Below are 21,637 nucleotides of genomic sequence, written 5' to 3' on the forward strand. Positions count from 1 at the left end.
AGAGGAAGACCAGCAACCCGATGGCTTGATATAATCAAGATAACGGTGGAGAAGACCCTGGTGACCTCTCTAGACTTGTACAAGATCGATCTTCCTACAGAGCGTTCATCCATCAAGTCGCCATGGCTCAAGACCGAACTGAAGACCATTAAATTAATAAATAAAAAGCCCCCAAACTGCCATTACTAAGGTTATTAAATGTGGTTTAATATGATGAAAACAGTCACAATAATTAATTCATACAACAAGACAGATAACAAATGACAGATAGTATAATGGTGCGAACAAGAAAAGGAAAAAAAAACAAAAACCTGAATGTCTCATGTAGACGAGCTGATAACTGGAGCTCTGGAGTCACCACAACGATGGCGTACACATACCGGCAACCATCGGGCCAACGGGCAACACAGCCGACCATCAGGTTCATGGTGGCATCAACATCATCACTCTCAGCAGCACGTTGCCCAGGGTAAGCAGATGATGTGCTGCCGCTGCCGAAGGTCACGTGACATTGTAATCTCATATCACATGACCGCTGCAGACAATCAGCGGCTGCTCGTGATGAGGAAACCAACCAAAATGCAAATTCAGAATTTTGCTCAAATTTGGGAGAAAATTATTTTTCCATTGAAGTCATTTGAAACTAGATGAATGTTCCTTATGATGCTCCAAAATCTCCCTAGACCCCAGGGCACAAAAAACATGGGGCAAATAATACTCACCTCATCACTCCGCCGGCCCACCGTAGAAGCCCCCCATCTGGTTCCTCCTTAGCTTTTCCATTATTTTCCCTCGGCTTCTGGAGACAAGTGAGCCTCAGACGCCACGAAGCGACAAATGATAATCAGCCCCTCGGGCAACGTGAATAAGGACATCTGAGAACTCAGCGCCGAGTGACCATGATAGAAGAGCTGAAGACGGTGGAAGACGATGCATGGAGGACTAGCGGGGGGCTGTGGCAGCGGGACAAGTGAGCGGTGAGGACGCTTCTTTCCTGAATTCGCAAAAAGCAGAATGAATTCAAGGGAATCCGATTGTTTTCTACATTTTGAGGTGAATTTAATCTACCTTGAACAGATTCGCTCATCTCTAGCGGTCACTGATCGGCTGCAGTCCTCGCTATTCCATCAGAGCAGACGTCCATTGTGGATTGCTGAATGGCTACAGCTGCTCAGCAGCCACTGATTGTCTGCAGTGGTCACGTGGAAATACAATGTAAGCGGAGCACTGGGAGAGACAGCACTAACATCACTGAATCAGCAGCAGTCCATGAGGTGAGTATGGGTATTTTATTTTATGTGGGGGACTCCAGCAGTTAAGAAGGGGCTGTCCAGCCGCGGACGACCTCTGACAACCACCGCTGGTCTCTTGTATGTATCCAATCCGTGGTTGCAGCTTTTGGTGTTCAGCGAAGTCTTCATCACCTCAAGGTTATGACGTTAAAAGAAATCATTTCCAGGACCCAATGAGAAGAAACTACCGGTCCACGTAGGAACCTTTACAGCGACGTCTAGTCCTTACAGCTAGAAGAGCGAGGACCGACCCGACATTAATGTCTTTCCAGAATCACGATTATCCCTGTGACCTGTATATGGTGCTCATAATGTCCACCTTCCCTTACATCTATAGTAGGGTCCAGTGCCGGGCTACACAGGAGGCATCTCCTGGCAACAAGAAGACTCTGATCATTTCTGGAAACCAGAACATCCAAGTGAAAGCTGAAGTCTCCTACCACCACTAGGGGCGCTCTCCGCTGATGGATTTACTGTACTAATGAGTTTCTGCCCAACATGTCTGACTGACAGCTTATATTGAGCAGTGAGAGATTACCGCAGCAGCAGGGAAGAGAGACACTGAGGAGGTGGGTAGAAAATGAGTAAAACTGTCATAAATGATTACACATTATTCTGATGTTGATTTTTATGCAAATATTAGAAATCTGTGTAATGAGAGATGCAATTTGTATTGTATAATCAGTCAACAGCTGTATAATTTCCTATTCATAGAGCTCCCCCTTGTGGCAGCAGCAGGAAAGCAGAATTATATTTTGTTACACTGTGGATGTGTGGACTAAGACTTCGGCAGTTGGGGCTATTCACCTACTTGTCTCTGAAGTGAAGACGTTCAGGCACTCAGAGATCAGTGATCGTTCAGATCCTCTAGGTTTACAGTATTGGGATCAGAAAGGGAAGGAGAGATAATGAAAGAGGAAGAAAGAAAACAAGAAAGACAGGCAATGAGATAAGAAAAAAAGAGGAGACAAGGAGGAAACGAGACGCGATAAGGAAAAGAGGAGAGGACACAGAAGAAAAGAGGAGAGGCGCAGAATAAAAGTGGAGGCTGAGAAGACAAGAGTAAACAAGGGGAAGAGGAGAGGAGATTAAAAGAAGACAGGAGAAGATATGGAAAAGACAAGAAAAGCTAGGAAGAAGAAAAGAGTCAAGGAAAGAAAGAAAGGAGGAGAAGAAAAGAGGTGAGTAGAATAAAGGATAGGAGAAGAAGACAAAAGTGATCAAGGAGAAGACGAAAGGAGAGGATGAGAAGACAAGAGGGGATAAGGAAAAGAAGAGGCGACACTGAGAAGACAAGAATAAACAAGGGGAAGACGAAAAGAGACAAGGCGAAGATGAGAGGAGATAAAAAGAAGACAAGAGAAGACACGTAAAAAAGAGTCAGAATGACAAAAAGAGTCAAGGAGAAGAAAAGGAGAGGATGAGAGGAAAAGATGTGAGAAGAGTAAAAAAGGAGGCTGAGAAGACAAGAGGAGACAAGGGGAAGATGAGAGGAGACAAGGGGAAGACAAGAAGAGACAAGGGGAAGACAAGAAGAGACAAGCAAAGGTCAAGGGGACAAGGAGAAGACAATAGGGGACAAGGAAAAGAAGAGGCGACACTGAGAAGACAAGAATAAACAAGGGGAAGATGAAAAGAGACAAGGCGAAGATGAGAGGAGATAAAAAGAAGACAAGAGAAGACACGTAAAAGAGTCAGAACCACAAAAAGAGTCAAAGAGAAGAAAAGGAGAGGATGAGCGGAAAAGATGTGAGTAGAGTAAAAGAGGAGGCTGAGAAGACAAGAGGAGTCAAGGGGAAGACGAGAGGAGACAAGGGGAAGACCAGAAGAGACAAGGGGAAGACCAGAAGAGACAAGGGGAAGACAAGAAGAGACAAGGGGAAGACAAGAGGAGACAAGGGGAAGACAAGAAGAGACAAGGGGAAGACGGGAAGAGACAAGGGGAAGACGAGAGGAGACAGGAGGAAGACGAGAGGAGACAAGAGGAAGACAAGAAGAGACAGGGGGAAGACAAGAAGAGACAAGAGGAAGACAAGAAGAGACAAGCAAAGTTCAAGGGGACAAGGAGAAGACAATAGGGGACAAGGAAAAGAAGAGGAAACAATGAGAAGAAAAGAGGGGGCAATAAATATAGGAGACAAGTAGAAGATGAAAGAGGGCAAGGAGAAGAAAAGGGGACAATTAGAATGGGTTTTAGAATATCGAGTACAGCTCTGGAGTATAATACAGTCTGTAGTTCCCCAATACCATTCACAGTCCTTTTTTCTTACAGCCTAATAATCACTACAGCATATGATGTCAAGCATTTGATAATGTAAACCCTTTGGTGAGACTATAACCCTGGATAATATGCAGAATGTCTCATTATTTGCAGGGATCACTGGCTGGATAACCCTAGTAGACTATATTGTCCATCTGGTGGTTGCTTGTCTGCCGCCTTCTGATCATGATATGGAAACCCAACAGTAGAGTACGATGCATCTGGACCAGGCTCCTGGAATCAAAAATATCACCTATCAATTGTCTGCAGTAGGAGACGGAGTCACTCCTGCGTTTCTATCCATGTCAGGATAGGACACAACTCTCATCACGATCAGATGATTGACGATCCCAGCAGAGATCTGTGAAGCAACAGCTCCTAACAATGGATCACGTGATGCTTGGGGTGCAGATTCACAATGCTCGCTACCATGCACATTAGCAGTCTTACATGTAGGAAATACAGGGCAGGGGCAGGGAAGGCATCAAAACCCAGAATCAAGGCCTGATTCATCATTTGCATTTTTTTTAAATTATTTATCTAATTTTATGTTGTGATATTTGTTGATGATTTTTTGCGCAAAATCAAAAAGTGCATATTCTGCTAAAAAGTCACAAAACTTGAGCAAAAAATTCCTAATGTACATAAAATCACATCCAGGGGATGGAGAACATTAGAGCAAAAATCTTGCAACTTTTTAAATCACAAATCAGCCAAAAGTATCTGAAAACCCTCAAACTGCGCCCAGAATGGCAATTATAGAAAAAAGACAAAAAAACTACAGGCAGTCACCTAAAATAGAGATTAAAAAAGGCAAAAATTAAAATAATAAAAGGGCGCAGCTGAACAGGCCCTAAATCTCAGAATAAATTCAGACACCTAACTACAGCATAAAATTGTTCCAGACCCTTAAAATAATTTTGGAGACCAGACACCAGGATCCACCCCGCTCCCGGTTCCTACTCACAGATTCCCTTAACTTACCGCTTGTGTGCTGGACCCTAGAGGGCGAGATACGACACAGGGTGTGCCGGCCACACCCTAATTTTTCACATCTGGTCATAATGATGACCAAGATTACCCTATAGCTAGTTTATAACTGCCAGGTCTGAGAACTTGCTGGATTCCCATTAGGCATAAGATGCCTGAGTTTATTGACTGACCTGCAGAAAAAGACGGACACTCTTCGAAGTCAAAACTGGTCTATTTTTGATGGTTACCAAACAGTATTCTGGTAAATATGGGCTCTTAACTGGTAAATTTGCCTCCATCCTGCACATATCCTTTTCTACCACCTCTCGAGATCATCAATGTGGCTGAGATTTAGGGATTCTCTACCCTGCAACCATCTGAAGATGATACCACGCTGCTGAGATCTTACCTCCATGCGAACATCAGAGATCTCCTGGTAGAAGTGTCCAGTTGGTGGGAGCTGCGCTTGGTCTTCACTGCCCGGTAGATGACTGACCGGGGGACGGATGGCAACTTCATTATTCTCAGACTTCATCTTTCAAGCGTGACAAAAAAAATAAGAATAAGACTCATTACAAACAGAGCAAGACTCTACAGGGCGCAGACTCCTTCCGGGCATTTCATTCTTACTTAAATGCAGGTAATTTTGTATCAAAAATTTTTGCAATTAAGTTTCATGAAAATATTTAGCCTTTTTTGCCTTATACAGTTGTGCTCAAAAGTTTACATACCCCGGCAGAATTTTTCCTTTCTTGGCCTTGTTTCAGAGAAAATGAATGATAACATTAAACCTTTTTCTCCGCTCATGGTTATTGGTTGGGTGAAGCCATTTATTGTCAATCTACTGTGTTTTCTCTTTGTAAGTCTTAATGACAACCAAAAACATCCAAATGACCCTGATCAAGTTCACATACCCTGGTGATTTTTCACCTGATAACATGCACAGAATTTGACACAAATGGGTTTGAATGGCCACTAAAGGTAACATCCTCACCTGTGACATTTTTGCTTGTAATCAGTGTGTGTGCATAAAAGCTGAGTGAGTTTCTGGGATCCAGACAGACTCTTGCATCTTTCATCCAGCCACTGACGTTTCTGGATTGTGAGTCATGGGGAAAGCAAAAGAATTGTCAACGGATCTACGGAAAAAGGTAGTTGAACTGTATAACACAGTAAAGGGATACAAAAAAAATATCTAAGGAATTAATAATGCCAGTCAGCAGCGTTCAAACTGTGATTAAAAATGGAAAATAAGGAGCTCTGTAAAAACCAAACCACGGTCAGGTAGACCAACAAAAATTTTGGCCACAACTGCCAGAAAAATTGTTCGGGATGCAAAGAAAAACCCACAAATAACATCAGCTGAAATTCAGGACTCTCTGAAAACTAGCGGTGTGGCTGTTTCAAGATGCACAATAAGGAGGCACTTGAAGAAAAATGGGCTGCATGGTCAAGTCGCCAGAAGAAAGCCATTACTGTGCAAATGCCACAAAGTATCTCACCTACAATACGCCAAACAGCACAGAGACAAGCCTCAAAACTCCTGGAACAAGGTAATTTGGAGTGATGAGACCAAAATTGAACTTTTTAGCCACAATTATTAATGTTACATTTGGAGAGAGGTCAACATGGCCTATGATGAAAGGAACACCATTCCTACAGTAAAGCGCGGAGGTGGATCGCTGATGTTTTATGGATGTGTGACCTACAAAGGCACAGGAAACTTGGTTAAAGTTGAAGGAAAGATAAATGCAGCACGTTATCAGCAAATACTGGAAGCAAATTTGCTCTCATCAGTAGAGATGAGCGTTGTTCTACTCGAACTGTTCGCCAATCTCAAATTCGAGCTGTTTTGGGCGGTGTTCGAGCCTTTCGGCGAACACGAACGATTTGAGAAAAATTCGGCTGTTCGAGGTTATGTTCGATAACTGTTCGTGCACCAAAATCATAACTGGATTTTTTCTCAGTAATGATGAAAATTAATGTTAATACGCAGTTTGAGTGTACAGCGGGGCGGGGGGAGGGGCAGGGGATGGATCTCTGCAGGAACAATGAAGATCTCCATTTTTTTTTCTCTTTCCCGCATTTACAGTGGGGAGGTGCAATCTGTCAGCCTATCAGCAGCGCACACACGGAGCGAAGTGCTTTTTTTCACACAAGCAAGGGCATGTGTGATTGGCAGTGTATGTCACATGTCCTTGCCCTATAAGACCCAGCCATTTTCCCCGTCGCCACCATTTTCTCACTGCTGCAGCTGCGTGTTAGACGGCACCGCTGTTGCTGTGTGCGCTATACCTTGTTAATTTCAAGCCAATTTTCGCACAAATATACAGATAGCTTGGGAGTAGGGAATAGTTGTGATTGCAGTCCTTTTAAGGACTAGGTTACAGCATTTCCTACGACTTTTATCAGGCAGGTCTGTGCTCTTAAATAGATAGATTGTGGGAGTAAAGACTAATTGTAATTGCAGTCCTTTTCAGGACTAGGTTACATCAGTTCCTATCAGTTTTTGCCAGGCAGGTCTGTGCCAGTGCTGTGCAAGTTTTTTTCACAGCATTTGGCTGAATCCAGCAAAGCTAATCCTTTTTGGCCTATTGCAGAGTGTGTTAGTTAGTGGAGTAGCCTATCTGTGTTGCAAGATATACCACCTGTGTATAGAATACCAATTTTTTTACTGCACCTAGTGAAGTAAAATCTTTTGGGCATAGCATCATTCTATTAGTCCATCTATACTGACCTCCATCAGGTTGCAAACAGAATATAATTTTTTTCTGCATCTAGCTCTGAAAAAATATTTGGGCTTCTAGCAGTGTGTGGGACTTGGTCTATTAGTCCATCTATACTGACCTCCATCAGGTTGCAAATTAAAAATAATTTTTTTCTTCATTTAGCTCTGAAAAAATATTTGGGCTTCTAGCAGTGTGTGGGACTTGGTCTATTAGTCCATCTATACTGACCTCCATCAGGTTGCAAATTAAAAATAATTTTTATCTGCATCTACAGTACCTCTGAAAAAATATTTGGGCTTCTAGCTGTGTGTGGGACTTGTTCTATTAGTCCATCTATACTGACCTCCATCAGGTTGCAAATTAAAAATAATTTTTTTCTGCATCTAGCTCTGAAAAAATATTTGGGCTTCTAGCAGTGTGTGGGACTATTTGTATTAGTCCATCTATACTGACCTCCATCAGGTTGCAAATTAAAAATAATTTTTTTCTGCATCTAACCCAGCCAATAGTTTTGGCCTAATACCACAGTTTGGCCACTCAGCTCTGCTCGGTTCCCATCCATTGTTTTTTTGTGCAAACAACTCCAGAGTTGTGAATTAGTTAACCACCAAAATGAGTGGAAAAAGGCCTGCTGCTGGTGGAAAGGGGAATAGGCGTGTTGGGAAGGGGAAAAAAGGTTGTGTCCGTGGGGTAGGTGTTAAAGCAACAGTAACATCTGCAGAAGAAAGACCATCTTCCAGCCAAACTAAAATGTCTACTTCTTTTAGCGGACAATGTGATAAGATCCCTTTCTTACGGCCACGCCAATCGCTACAAATTCCAGATGAGGCACAAAAACAGCAGGTGCTTCAACGGATATCAAGTGCTCCTTTAAGTGGGCTCTCCTCCACATCAACTTCAACATCACAAATACTCCAGTCCTCAAAGGTGTCACCCCAATCGCACTTGCTTCCTCACAGCTCCCAAATCTCCAGCTGCCCGTCTGAGTATGAGGTAGAACAGATGGTTGAGTCTGCAGAGCTGTTTACTCATACTATAGCCTGGGAATCAGAGGTCGACTCCAGCACTTCTGTGAATCCAGACGAGGAAATGATCTGCACTGATGCGCAGAATCTTTATGAGTCGGATCCAGGACCAGACGCAGAAGGTTCTGACCATAATGTAGACCCTCATTCCCAAACTGTAACTCCTGTTGGTGGAGACAATGAGGAAGACGATGATAAGACTCAAATACCTGATTGGAGCGACAACTTTAGTTTTTTGTCAGGGCAGGAACAGGTTGGCTCTGAGGACGACGGGTGTGATAACGCACAGGGTGATGATGATGAGGTCGGAGATCCCACTTACTGTCAACCCACAGTCAGCCAAGAGATGAGGTCAGCAGAGGAGGTGGAGGAAGATGCTAGTGACGACGAGGTCAGGTTGCGCCTTCCTGGACAGAGACGTAGTACTGGAAGCACGTCAACAACTCCATCCTCAAACACAACTCTGCCTCTCACCACAAGTCGTGGTGGCTCTTCAGGTCGCATGGGTGCTAAGCCTTGCATAGCCTGGGCATTTTTTCAGATCGATAAAGATGACCCAACTCGTGTTATCTGTAACATTTGTCAGCAAAAGCTAAGTAGAGGCCAAAAAATACATAGTTTGAGTACTTCATGCATGAACCGGCACATGGACATGAAGCATAAGTTGCAGTGGGAAGCTCAGTGTGCTACAATGCGGCCTAGCCGGCCGGGCCAATCACCGTCTGCCATATCTTGTGCATCCGCGGCCTCTTCATCCTCTGTGACTGGGGGGACAGCAGTCACACCTGTTTTGGGGCGCAGACCTGCCACCTCTTTACCCGCAACAGCCAGCGTGATTGGCAGGTCATCATTTTCTTTGGAGGTGGTAACACCAGCTGGTGTTGAGCGCTGTCCGACATCGATAGCACCACCTTTGGATCAAGGCAACCTAACATGTCCGCCTGCATCTTCCTCACAGACCGGCAGTTTGCCGGGGACACCCTTATCAACCCCGTCTAAGCACAATAGCCAGCCCTCGGTCCCTCAGATGTGGACAAGTAAAAGACCATTTCCTCCTAGCCATGAGAAAGCTAAGAGGTTGAATTTCACCATCTGCAAGCTCTTGGCTACAGAAATGCTGCCTTTCCGCCTGGTGGACACAGAGGATTTTCGAGACCTTATGTCCGTCGCAGTGCCCCAGTACCAGATGCCCAGTCGGCACTACTTCTCAAAGAAAGGTGTGCCTGCGCTCCACCAGCATGTCGCACACAACATCACCGCTTCTTTGAGAAACTCTGTGTGTGACAGGGTGCATTTCACCACAGACACTTGGACGAGTAGGCATGGACAGGGGCGTTACATGTCGCTGACTGGGCACTGGGTAACTATGGTGACAGCAGGACAAGGGGCTGCTGTCCAAGTCTTGCCGTCCCCACGAGTTGTGCGTCAATCCTCTTTATGTCAAAGTTCCTCCACTGCTTCTGCCTCCTCAACCTCCTCTCGGTCTTCCACCTGCACCCAAAGCCTGTCTGGTCATGCCACAAGCTTTCTAACTGCGCAGAAGGGATCCTGCACACCTCCTTACTATGCTGGCAGTAGGGCTCAACGTCATCAGGCGGTTTTTACATTGAAATGTCTGGGAAATGTGAGTCACACAGCTGAGGAGTTGTGGTCAGCTCTGGAGAACCAATTTCATGAATGGTTGTCTCCACTGGACCTGAAACCAGGGAAGGCCGTGTGCGACAATGCTGCAAACCTGGGTGCGGCCCTTCGCCGGGGCAATGTCACACACGTGCCTTGTATGGCTCACGTGTTGAACCTGGTTGTCCAGCAATTTTTAGCCCACTATCCCAGACTAGATGGCCTTCTGCAGAGGGCACGGTCGCTGTGTGCTCACTTCCGCCGTTCGCATCCCGCAGCTCAGCGACTTACATCTCTACAGAAGTCGTTGGGCCTGCCACTTCACCGGCTAAAATGCGATGTGCCTACCCGGTGGAATTCAACTCTGCACATGTTACAGCGACTGTGGCAGCACCGACAAGCCCTGGTGCAATACGTTCTGACGTATAGCCTGGGCCAACGAGATTCAGAGGTGGGGCAAATCACGCTGGAGGAGTGGTCTCAGATCAGGGACCTATGCACCCTTCTGCACAGTTTTGAAATGGCGACGAAGATGTTTAGTGCTGACGATGCCATTATCAGCATGACTATTCCGGTGATTTACATGCTGGAGCACATGTTAAACAGAATTCGGAGTCAGGTGGTGGCACAAGAGGAGGTGGAGGAAGTAGAGGAGGAGGAGTTGTATGCGGAAGGGCTAACATCTGCAAGGTCCAGACGGTCGGCAGCACCAAGGCGGCAGGCATGTGAGGGTGGGGGAGATGGTTTTACCAGGGCGCATGGTAGCAGCCAAACTAGTGGGGAAGGTGCAGGAGCCCAGGAAGAAGTGGAGGACGAACTGATGGAAGACTCATCAGATGAGGGAGACCTTGATCACATTTCTGTTGTGCGAGGTTGGGGGGAGAGGACAGAGGAAGGAAGCATGATTGTTACCTCGCCACCAACACAACAGGGACTTGGTGCTCCTGGATGCGCAACACACATGAGTGCCTTCTTGCTGCACTACCTGCAACATGACCCTCGAATTGTGAGAATTAGAAATAATCCTGACTACTGGGTTGCCACACTGTTAGATCCCCGGTACAAAAGTAAATTTGCAGAAATTATTCCTGCCATAGAAAGGGATGCACGCATGCAGGAGTATCAGCAGAGACTGTTGCAGAATCTTACATGTGCTTTTCCACAAAATACCAGTGGTGCACGTAGTGAATCTCACAGTTCCAACTTGCCAACCGTGGGACCGTCAAGTGTTCAGCACTCAAACCGTAACAGAACCACAGTATCTGCTGGTAACATCAATTTTGCGGAATCATTTCACCACTTTTTTAGCCCATCCTTTGCAAGGCCACAGGAGACAAGAAGTCTGACACATAGTCAACGCCTAGAGACGATGGTACAGGAGTATCTCCAAGTAAACATTGAAGCCACGACTGTGTCACTGGACCCTTGCTCTTTTTGGGCTTCCAATCTGGATAAATGGCCGGAGCTAGCCACTTACGCCTTGGAGATCTTGTCATGCCCCGCAGCCAGCGTTCTGTCTGAACGTGTGTTCAGCGCTGCTGTTGGTGTGCTGACAGATAAGCGCACACGGCTCTCCACTGATAATGTAGACAGACTCACGTTCATAAAGATGAACAAATCATGGATCCGAAACGACTTTTCTACCCCTGTGTCATCCTGGGGAGAGTAAAAGCTTGATGATTGGTTAAAATCACCCTACCAACCGTTTTAAGCTTTCAAATTACTAATCATGTTTATCTGTATCTTGACTGGAAAATAATTTGGGCTTTGTAGCAGTGTGCAGCACTGATCCTATTAGGCCATCTATAATAAGCTTCACCAGATTTAAAATTAAAAATAATTTTTAGCTGCATCTAGCCCGGAAAATAATTTTGGGGCTCCGAGATGCGCAAGGCACATAAGTGCCTTCTTGCTGCACTACCTGCAGCATGACCCTCATATTGTCAGAATTCGAAGTAATCATGACTACTGGGTTGCCACACTCTTAGATCCCCCAAACTTTTCGATCAACCTTTTCATTTTAATAAAGACCAAAAAAATGGTCATTTTTGAAATTATAAGCATTAGCAGGTTGTTAGAAACTGAAATCAAACAGTTTTCAACTCAAAACTTTATTCTAGGTGATGTTACATCTTCACATAGGACCCCTTGTTCGAAAGGAGCTTCTGAACTCTCTCGTCCATTGAATTTGTCAGGTTTTGGATGGTTTCTGCTTCAATTGTTTTGCATGAGGACAGAATACCCTCCCAGAGCTGTTGCTTAGATGTGAACTGCCTCCCGCCATCATAGACACTCCTTTTAATGATGCTCCAAAGGTTCTGAATGGGGTAGAGGTCAGGGTAGCATGGGGGTCACACCATAAGTTTGTCCCCTTTTATGCCCATATCAGCCAGAGATGCAGATGTTTTATGTGCAGCATGAGATGGTGCATTATCATGCAGAAAAATGATCTTGCTGTGAAATACACGGTTCTTCTTCTTGAACCATGGCAGGAAGTGCTGTTTGAGAAAATCCACATACATTATGGAGTTCATCTTTAGCGCATTCAGGGATCCTAAAGGGGCCGACAATCTCTCTCCCCATGATTCCAGCCCAAAACATTACTCCACCTCCTCCTTGTTGGCGCTGTAGCCGTGTTTGCGTGGGGTGTCCATCAACCAGCCATCCTCCACTCCATCCATCTGGACCATCGAGCGCTGCACGGCACTCATCCGTGAACAAAACAGTTTTGAAATCAGTCTTCATGTAATGTTTGGCCCACTGGAGCCGTTTCTGCTTGTGTGAAGTGGATAGAGGAGGTCGACAGGATGGCGCATGCACAGCTGCAAACCTCTGAAGGACCCTGCATCTTGTTGTTCGGGGGACGTTGGAGGCACAAGCAGCTTCAAAAACTTGTCTGCTGCTATGACAAGGCTTTTTTGCCGCTGCTCTTTCAACCTGACGTAATTGCCTGTAGGAAAGAGTCCTCAATTTGCCCTTATCAGCACGCACACGTGTGTACTGTGAATCAGCTACATACTTCTTGATTGCCAAGACACTTCATCCTGATCATCGCACAATGTTGATTGTATTCATGCCTTGACCTAAACACTCCACAATTTGTTGCTTCTCAGCAGCCGACACATCCTTTTTCTTTCCCATTTTGGCAGAAAATGTAGGCTGCTTAATAATGTGAGACAGCCTTCTTAAGTAGTCTTGCCTTTCATTGGACACACCTGCCAAACTAATTAGCACAGGTGTCTGCAATTGCTTACAGTGATATAAAGAGCCCTGACACACATCACCATCAATGAGTTTAACTGACAAACAAACAAATTCTTCCCTTATCACTCCTAAACACTTTTTGTATAATAATTTGGAACACAGTGTACATGTGCTTTTCCACAAAACACCAGTGGTTCACGTAGTGAATCTTACAGTTCTAACTTGCCAACCGTGGTCTGTATGGAGTTGTTCAATAAAGGGCCCAAAATTAAGATAACATAGATGGGAGAGGTCTCTATGAATAGGAATTCCTAAGTATTTGATACCCTGTGAGGGCCAGGCAAAGGGAAAGTTGGACTGGATGGACTCCTATATGGATTTGGGGAGGGAGACATCGAGGGCCTCAGACTTCGCTGCATTGATTTTAAAATTTGACCATGTAACAAAGTGATCTATTTCAGCCATAACAGCAGGGATGGATATATGTGATTGAGTGATATATACTAGGACATCATCAGCAAATAGAGAGCACTTGTACTCGGTGCCTCCCACCTCAATCCACCTAATATTGGGGTTATGGCGAATTGATGAGAGCAGGTGCTCCGTCACTAGGATGTATAAGAGAGGGGACAGAGGACATCACTGCCTTGTCCCATTGGTGATTGTGAAAGGTGATGAAAATGTTCTGACGCACCCCCTGGGCCTTGGGACACCCGGAGCCGGACCCTTTTTGGTGGATGCTGGTGGTTGTAGTCTTCGTGGCGGCGACCCAGTTCCGTGGCTCAGGGCGGTCAAACCAGTGGCGGAACTATTTATGTGGTTTTCATGTTTAAATGTCCGACTACGCCACCCGTGGATTGCGGTCAGAGTGAACCGCCGCTGCAGGGCAGACCACTGAGGCTGGTGTTGTGGGTGCAGCAGAGCGTAGCATAACTCCCCACGGGAGGAGTATAGCCTCAGGGCAGTGTATGCGGAGGATGGGGGTGATGGTGCAGGGCAGCAGCAGTAACGACACGGAGTCAGTGATGCAGTTCAGGGCCTTTACTCACAGTTCTTATTATCCAGACCACGTCTGCAGGTAACGGCTGCCCACGTCGTACTGTGCTCACCAGGTGAGGGGCTCAGACAACTCCCAGATAACTTTGGAGCACTTCACAGGACCCCCTTTGTGTGTCCTTTGTCTGGCCTTTCTTACCAACACTTCTGTCCGGCTGCCTCGGGCCTCCTCTTGGTAAACTTGGCGCCAGTTTCCCTGACCCTATGTGGTGCCTTCCTAGCGGGTGTAGCGAGGGGCTGCGCCACATAAAATGTCAGAGCCTCCGGTTTCTAGCTGAGGGTCGTTTCCTGCCTCCACTAGTTCGGGGACCGGTCTCCCCCTTTGGCCTGACCCCTCCACGCAGGTGGATTCGGGCGTGCGGTGGCGACTCGCCCGTCCGCACCCCTGGGATCCCTTCATTCCTCGTTCCTGGAGCCTTCTCCGCTCCTCTTCCTTCCTTCTCCCTCTTCCAGGCCTGGGCCTCTGTTACTAGGCCCGCCTCCGGAGCAGAGCTCATGCAGAGCCCCTGCTCCCTGCCACTTCTGCTCAGACTTCTCTGCACTGAACTAAGATGGTGCCCACCTTTTATACTCCCTTCTCAATGCACCCAGGAACTGCTTCCTCCCTGCTCCTGCACTACAGGGTTCCCCTTCCTCAGTGTTCCCTCCCCCCACTCCAGCCAGGGACAGGGACTGTCGTGCCCATCTCAGGGGCATATTGGTCGCCCTGCCCCACGGCAATGTGGTGTAATGCATGCAGGTGTCGGGTCCTGATCCACACTCCATCCTTACCTGAGAGTGAGATATCACACCTCTGGGTGAGGTGCAATACGTCTGTAGCAACCGAGCCCTCAGGGTGCTACAGTTCCATTTATCTTCAGCCTAGGTGACGTATTGCGATACAGGGCCGTGATTTTGGCTATAAAAGGGTCCCCTAGACCCCTACCCCAAGCTTTTTAAGAGAATCATATATGGCGTGCCAGGAGACTCTATGGAATGCTTTCTCAGTATCCAACGAGAGTATCTAATTACAAATTTTTAACTGCATCTAGCCCAGGAAATACTTTGTGCCTAGTAGCAGTGTCTGCTAGTGAGCGGATTATCCCGGCTGTTAAGCAAGCTGCACCACCTGTAGTTTAGACACTTAATTTTTTCAAAGGAAATGCTTCGGGACCATGGGATACTTAGTGAAGAGCATCAGGAGGCACCCCAAGGCATAGGGGCTGTGACTGGCAGTAGGATGCCTTGCGGTGGACAGCCGAGCTCGATCCTTATAAAAGCTTTTTAACTGCAGCAGCTTTAGTGGACGCTACTGGAGCTGGAATTACCGCGGCTGCTGGCATGAGACTTGCCCTCCAATAGATCCTTGTAAATGGATTTAAAGTGTATTCATTCAAATTAGAGAGACAATTTAAATTAAAAAGCTTAGAGCTGCCTCCACCACAGGGGGGCTCGCTCGACCCACCAGCGGACAGGCACCAGTATTGGGAGAGGGGGGCTGGCCGTCAGGGTTCACCGCGGCTCTGGCACAAACCCGGCGACACGGAGGTGGCACGGGCAGGAGCGGACTGGCCGTGTCGGCTTCTCACTTTTTGGATTTTAGAAGGGCATGACATGCCTATATCTGTGTCTCCCCCTCCTTTTACTCCTCCACCTCTTTTATTTTCGCATGACTATATGTACTTGTCACTTTTCCATGTGTTAGTTGTGTCTTCTGAGCAGTTTGTCAGCTTTTGGACACCTTTGAAGGTGTTTTCTATGTGTTTCTATGTGTTTTTGTTTGCCTGCCATTGGTTTTAACGGTGTTCGAAGGTGCTCGACGAACCGAACCGAACTCGAACACTACGGGGGTGGCTCAACACTACTCATCAGCCCGGAAGCTGCGCATGAGACGTACCTGGATGTTCCAACATGACAACAATCCAAAACACAAGGCCAAGTCGACCTGTCATTGGCTACAGCAGAACAAAGTGAAGGTTCTGGAGTGGCCATCTCAGTCTCCTGACCTCAATATCATTGAGCCCCTCTGGGAAGATCTCAAGCGCGCAGTTCATGCTAGACAGCCCAGGAATTTACAGGAACTGGAGGCTTTTTGCCAAGAAGAATGGGCAGCTTCACCATCTGAGAAAATAAAGAACCTCATCCACAACTACCACAAAAGACTTCAGGCTGTCATTGATGTTAGAGGGGGCAATACACGGTATTAAGAACTGGGGTATGTGAACTTTTGATCAGGGTCATTTGGATGTTTTTGTTTGTCATTAAGATTTAAAAAGAGAAAACACAATAAATGGCTTCACCCAACCAATAACCATGAGGGGAGGAAAAGGATTTTTGTTATCATTCATATTCTCTGAAACAAAGTCAAGAAAGGAACAATTCTGCCGGGGTATGTAAACTTTTGAGCACAACTGTATAATGTCTATCAATGGTTGAGGAACGAGTAAATGGAGCCTCTGACAGTGAGCTGACGAGAGAGTTTATTACTTTTATCTTCTCAGTTGATTTATGACCACAAAGTACAGCTCATCTTTCATGTGGTCATAAATAAGCTGATAGGAGCTAAGAAGAAGAAAGATAAAAGTCATATTCTCGTCAGCAGAAGCTCACTGATGGATACTCGGCTAGCTCATTCTGGAGCCATCAATACACAGTGCAACACAAAAGAAACTCAATAGCAGAAATGAGTTTTAGCCAAAACTACATGCGGTTAAATAAACAAAAAAAATGGCCTTTGTGTTGTCCACATTTTAAGAACCATAAAAAGAAGTATGTTCAGCGCCACATCCTGGGCCTAGTCAAGAGTGCTGGAGGATTCTGGGTAACTGCCAGGATGTAGAGCAGACATGGAAAGGACAAGATGGTGGACAGCACTAAGTGGTGAAGGCTTCTCCTCCCCATTATCACTTGCCCCTGGCCGCATGCAGTCTGAACAAAGGCTGCAATGATATGGAGCCTGGTGCCTCCTCGTTACCACCTACAATTTATAGGTCCTGGTAGATGACATTGTGGTTCTCAATTCGGCTCCTCCAGATAGGCCTCCTGAACATCTATATACTACAAACAGACCAGTGTAAATGGCTACTGCTAAAGAGAGGGCCCCGTTCCTTGACAGCCAGGAGCATCAGAGGCATCTACAAGAGTTCCCCCAGGTTATGTCCTCTCAGGCTATGGCTGATGGATTTTGTTTTGTCCTCAGGAGACATTTCTTCTCTGAAGAGTTTTTGTTTTTGTTAGAACCCACCTGTTTGTTTTTGTTTCTATCTTGTGTTTTGCGGTCACGTGACCATCTTCCTATATATTCCAGCTCCGCCCTTCTGGCTTTGCTGGACTTCAGTGTTGTTTTGACTGTCTCTCTAGCCAGGTGCTTTTGTGCCTATCTATCTCTAGCTTGCTTGGTCATCTGGGACCTCTAGTACTTTTGTTAGTTTATCTTTTGCTCTGCAACAACTTCTGTTAGGTGTCCCATTTTTGTCCCAGTCCTTAGTTCTTTTAGGGACCCCTCCCTTTATTCTATAGGTCTTCGTTCAGACTAGCCAAGGACGAAGGTGGGTCTGTTCACAAGGAACAGGTCGCCCGCTACATCGTAGGGACTCAGCTTAGTCTTACTGTAGGGACAGCTCTCCCCTTCTTTCCCTAGTTTATGTTGCAGATCATAACAGTAAGTCCAGCCCAAACAAAAACCTTAAGGAAAGAAATGCGGGGATCAGAATGGTTTCTGTTCAAGATTTGGCTCAACGCCTGCAGGGATTGTCTCTGGAGGTGTCCGAGCTCCGGCAACACGTGAGTAGCTGTTATGGAGCGCATTTTGTCGAACCCAAGGTAGGACTCTCTGATATTTTTTATGGTAAACAACAAGATTTTTTTCCTTTAAAAATGCTTGTTTATTATATTTTCGTTTGAGACCAAGGTCCTCTGGGAATGAATCACAGCGCATTGGGTTTATCATGTCACTTTTGCGCAAGAAACCACAGGGATGGGCCTTTTCTCTCCAACCTAATGATCCGTGTTTTAGGTCAGTGGAGGATTTTTTTTCTGCTATGGGGCTATTGTATGACGATCCTGCTCGAGTCTCATCTGCTGAGACAGAACTGAGGCATTTGAATCAGGGGTCAGGTGATGTTGAAAATTATTGTACACACTTCAGAAGGTGGTCCTCAGAAGTGAAATGGAATGATTCGGCGTTAAAATGTTTTTTTCTTGCTGGTCTAAGTGAAAGGGTTAAGGATCTGCTGATTGCATTTCCTGCACCTGAGACCTTGCAGGAAGCCATGCAATTAGCTATACGTGTGGACAGGAGACTGCGTGCCAGGGTTAATGATGAAAAAATTCCTGCAATGGCAGCTCCTAGTCCACAGTTTTTGTTTGCAAATAATTAGAGTTTTCTTGTTCTGCACTGACAGGACATTGTGGAGATGTCCTGTGCACAAGGCCAACTCTGAGGACTCGCGTGAAGAAGGTTTTGGATATCTCGTAAAGAACTTACTTTTACTGTATCATCTTTTCCTCCGAGTCTCCTCCAACCTGGGATCATTGTGGAAACATTAAATATCAGACAGAAGAAATGATCTGCTCGCCGGTTACCTATATACATGGGGAAAGTGTCTTACATTGGAAGTAGTGAGAATATTTCCACAGGAGAAAAGCAGCGAGAAGAACCAGGAGGAACAGGATGATGGTTACTGGAACAAAGATGGCAACACTGAGGGAGAAGGAGACACATGGTTAGAAATATACCGAAAGGTATATAGACTACATGGCCAAAAGTATGGCATGCTCATCACAGGGATGAGAGCTTGTCGGACATCCTAATCCAGAACCATGAGGATAAATCTAGAGTTATTTCCTTCCAGGAAGGCTTCCACAACCAGTGACTGTGCTGGGCCATCAGAAGAAGACTGCACCATCTCAGACCACCAGAGAGAGCTTGGATTACAAGTTCATCATCATCACAATCCTCCAGCCCAACCCAGAGGAGAACACAGTATAAAAACACTACCATGGAGGGCTTCTGACCTCAAAGCGAATCTGTCAGCAGGTTTTACCATGTAATCTGAGAGAAGCATAATATAGGGCAAGTCAGGCTGATCCCAGGGATGTGTCTCATAGGATGTGTGTTGTTTCAATACAATCAGTGTTTTATTAGGAGGAGATTATCACTACTGTACTAGGTGTCACATGCCAGGCAGTCCAGCCCCATCCCCACCACTGATTAGCAGCTTGCTGACAATGTACGCAGGAAGCTGCCAATCATTGGTGTGGGTGAGGTTATACAGGGCTCAGTATTCTGACCCCACTGCTACATTTACAGAAAGCAAGTAAGTGACACATGGCTGGAATCAGGGTTTCTGCCCCTACATCATGCTGCTCTCAGATTCTATAGCAAAAAAGTGATGATGGATTCTCTTTCACAAGAAGAATGATGCACTTGTAACCACAGTTTGGAAAGGACTAGCCCGTCACCTATAACAGGAGTTAGCTGGATGTGATCTGCACTAAAGTTGGGATGAGCTGATTTTCCAAATTATTATTTATCTTATACTTTACCAATTCCTGTTCCTATCTCCCCTGAGGATGCCGTGAAGAAGGAAAGGCATAAACTTTAGATTGAAGAACATCACCAGAGGTATAGTAATAATCTGTCCCATATTCTGGAGATCAATAGTAGTGATGAGCGAGCATGCTCGCTGCTGCTCGGTGCTTGCCCATCTCACTGCTCGACATGCTCGGCGCTCTGCGAGTATTACTGGGTTGCTCGGCGGGAGCTCGGGTCCCCGCCCTGCATGTTTGGCGCTCTTTAGAGAGCCAATGAACATGCATGTATTGCCTGCCATGCACTGTAATGCTGTAGCCATGTTGGTTGTGGCATTACAGTGATTGGCTGGCCGCACAGCGGCATCAGGTCTATATCAGACCCGGCGCCGCCATGCTCGTCACAGTCACTCCAGATCAGACAGTGTAGGGAGAGGTGCTGCTGAGCAAGGGAGAGATTTGCTTGTTTCTAGTTAGTGTACGTATTCCACAACATATATCTATATCCATCTGCACTAACAGTCATTCTGAGGACTAATCCATCTGCAGAGATATCAGGCAGGCAGTGTATATAGGCAGGCAGGCAGTGTATATAGGCAGGCAGTGTATATAGCAGACTGGAGTGCATATAGCACAAGAGGCTCCATTCCAGTTCTGTCTTCAGCTGCTGTTGGATATTTCTAGACATAGGCCCAGGTCTCAGGGGCCAGGAATAATTTTTTTTTGGATCTTAATTCTCATTATTTGCTTAAAAAGCAATCCAGAGAACACGGTTTTTCTGCTAAAAATCCAGCTATTTAAAACTGTGGTTTGTCCGTCACACGGATCACATATAAGTTCGCAACAAATTCAGTCATTTATAGTGAGCATGAAAGATATTGTCCTCCATTTAAAATGGGCAAGGCACATGGCAAGGGACGGGGAACTGGACGTGATGGTGATGGTGCATGCAGAGGCCGAGGACAAGGCCGTGGGCAAGCCGAAATTGTGCCACAGCAAACACCCACATCTTCTCGCCTGACCTTCCTGTCCCAATTAATAAGGGACCGCAGCACATCACTATTGAACCCAGAGCAGTGTGAAAAGGTTATTGGTTGGATAGCGGATAATGCTTCCAGTAACTTAGCCACCACCACCACCACCCTGTCTTCCACACGGTCAAGTCTCAGTAGCCGTGAGTCTGGGCCACATTTTCCTCACCCTGATCCTCCTTCCTCCCACGATGCCGAGTGCCCAGAGACAACTGATCCCACACTTGGACACTCCGAAGAGCTGCTCACTTTTCCATTTATAGATTCGGGCCTCTCGCCCGGTCCACTTGAAGCGGGGCAAGAGGAAATCGCATGTAGCGATGCCCAAATATTTGAGCAGCCACGGTCACACGAAGGCGACAGTGGGAAAGTGTCACAAGAGGTGGACGATGATGAGACAATTGCCAGAAAGTCAGGGGGAGGACCAGGGTGCGGAAGTGGAAGATGAGGTGGTGGATGATATAGTAACTGACCCAACCTGGCAGGAGGACATGCAGAGCGAGGAAAGCAGCACACAGGGGGAGGGAGGCAGAGCACACCAACAGGCAGGAAGAAGCACTGGAATGACCCGATACAGAAGGCAGGCAACCGTTCCCCGTAACACCAACATGAAGGAAGTTGCCAGTACGACTGTTAGGTCTTCCCGAGTCTGGTTGTTTTTTAAAGACTCTGCCGATAACCCCAAAAAGGCCATTTGCACCACCTGCCAGGCCAGCATCAGCAGGGGTGGCAAAACAACCAGCCTGACCACCACCAGCATGATCAGGCACATGGCAGCAAAGCACCCGCCTTGTAGGCTGAACCCCAGGGTCCAAGAACAGTGTCTGCGGGTGGCACCATTGCTTCTTCCGCTGTTGTGAATGCAAGCCAATCCCCTGTCCATGGTGCATGCAAAGATGCCTCCTACCCTGCACCTGTCGTTGCACATTCTCAAGTA

At 46.4% G+C, this 21,637-nt stretch overlaps 1 protein-coding gene across 1 annotated transcript in view; it reads right to left on the reverse strand.

Annotated features, from left to right (window-relative positions):
- Positions 1 to 253: 253 nt before the first annotated feature.
- The window catches only part of LOC141154154 (uncharacterized), a 155,648-nt gene continuing 134,264 nt past the window's right edge, over positions 254 to 21,637 (reverse strand). The window contains exons 9-12 of the mRNA XM_073639700.1: positions 18,748 to 18,839; positions 18,624 to 18,661; positions 4,934 to 5,059; positions 254 to 3,786 (exon numbers count right to left, since the gene is read on the reverse strand). Coding sequence (XP_073495801.1) covers positions 3,670 to 3,786; positions 4,934 to 5,059; positions 18,624 to 18,661; positions 18,748 to 18,839 — 373 coding nt within the window. The 3' untranslated portion in view covers positions 254 to 3,669. The remainder of the gene's footprint in view (positions 3,787 to 4,933; positions 5,060 to 18,623; positions 18,662 to 18,747; positions 18,840 to 21,637) is intronic.

The sequence above is a fragment of the Phyllobates terribilis genome, unplaced genomic scaffold (assembly GCF_046119375.1).
Source record: "Phyllobates terribilis strain yellow unplaced genomic scaffold, ASM4611937v1 Scaffold_1__5_contigs__length_1240528914, whole genome shotgun sequence".
NCBI classification, from domain to species: domain Eukaryota; kingdom Metazoa; phylum Chordata; class Amphibia; order Anura; family Dendrobatidae; genus Phyllobates; species Phyllobates terribilis.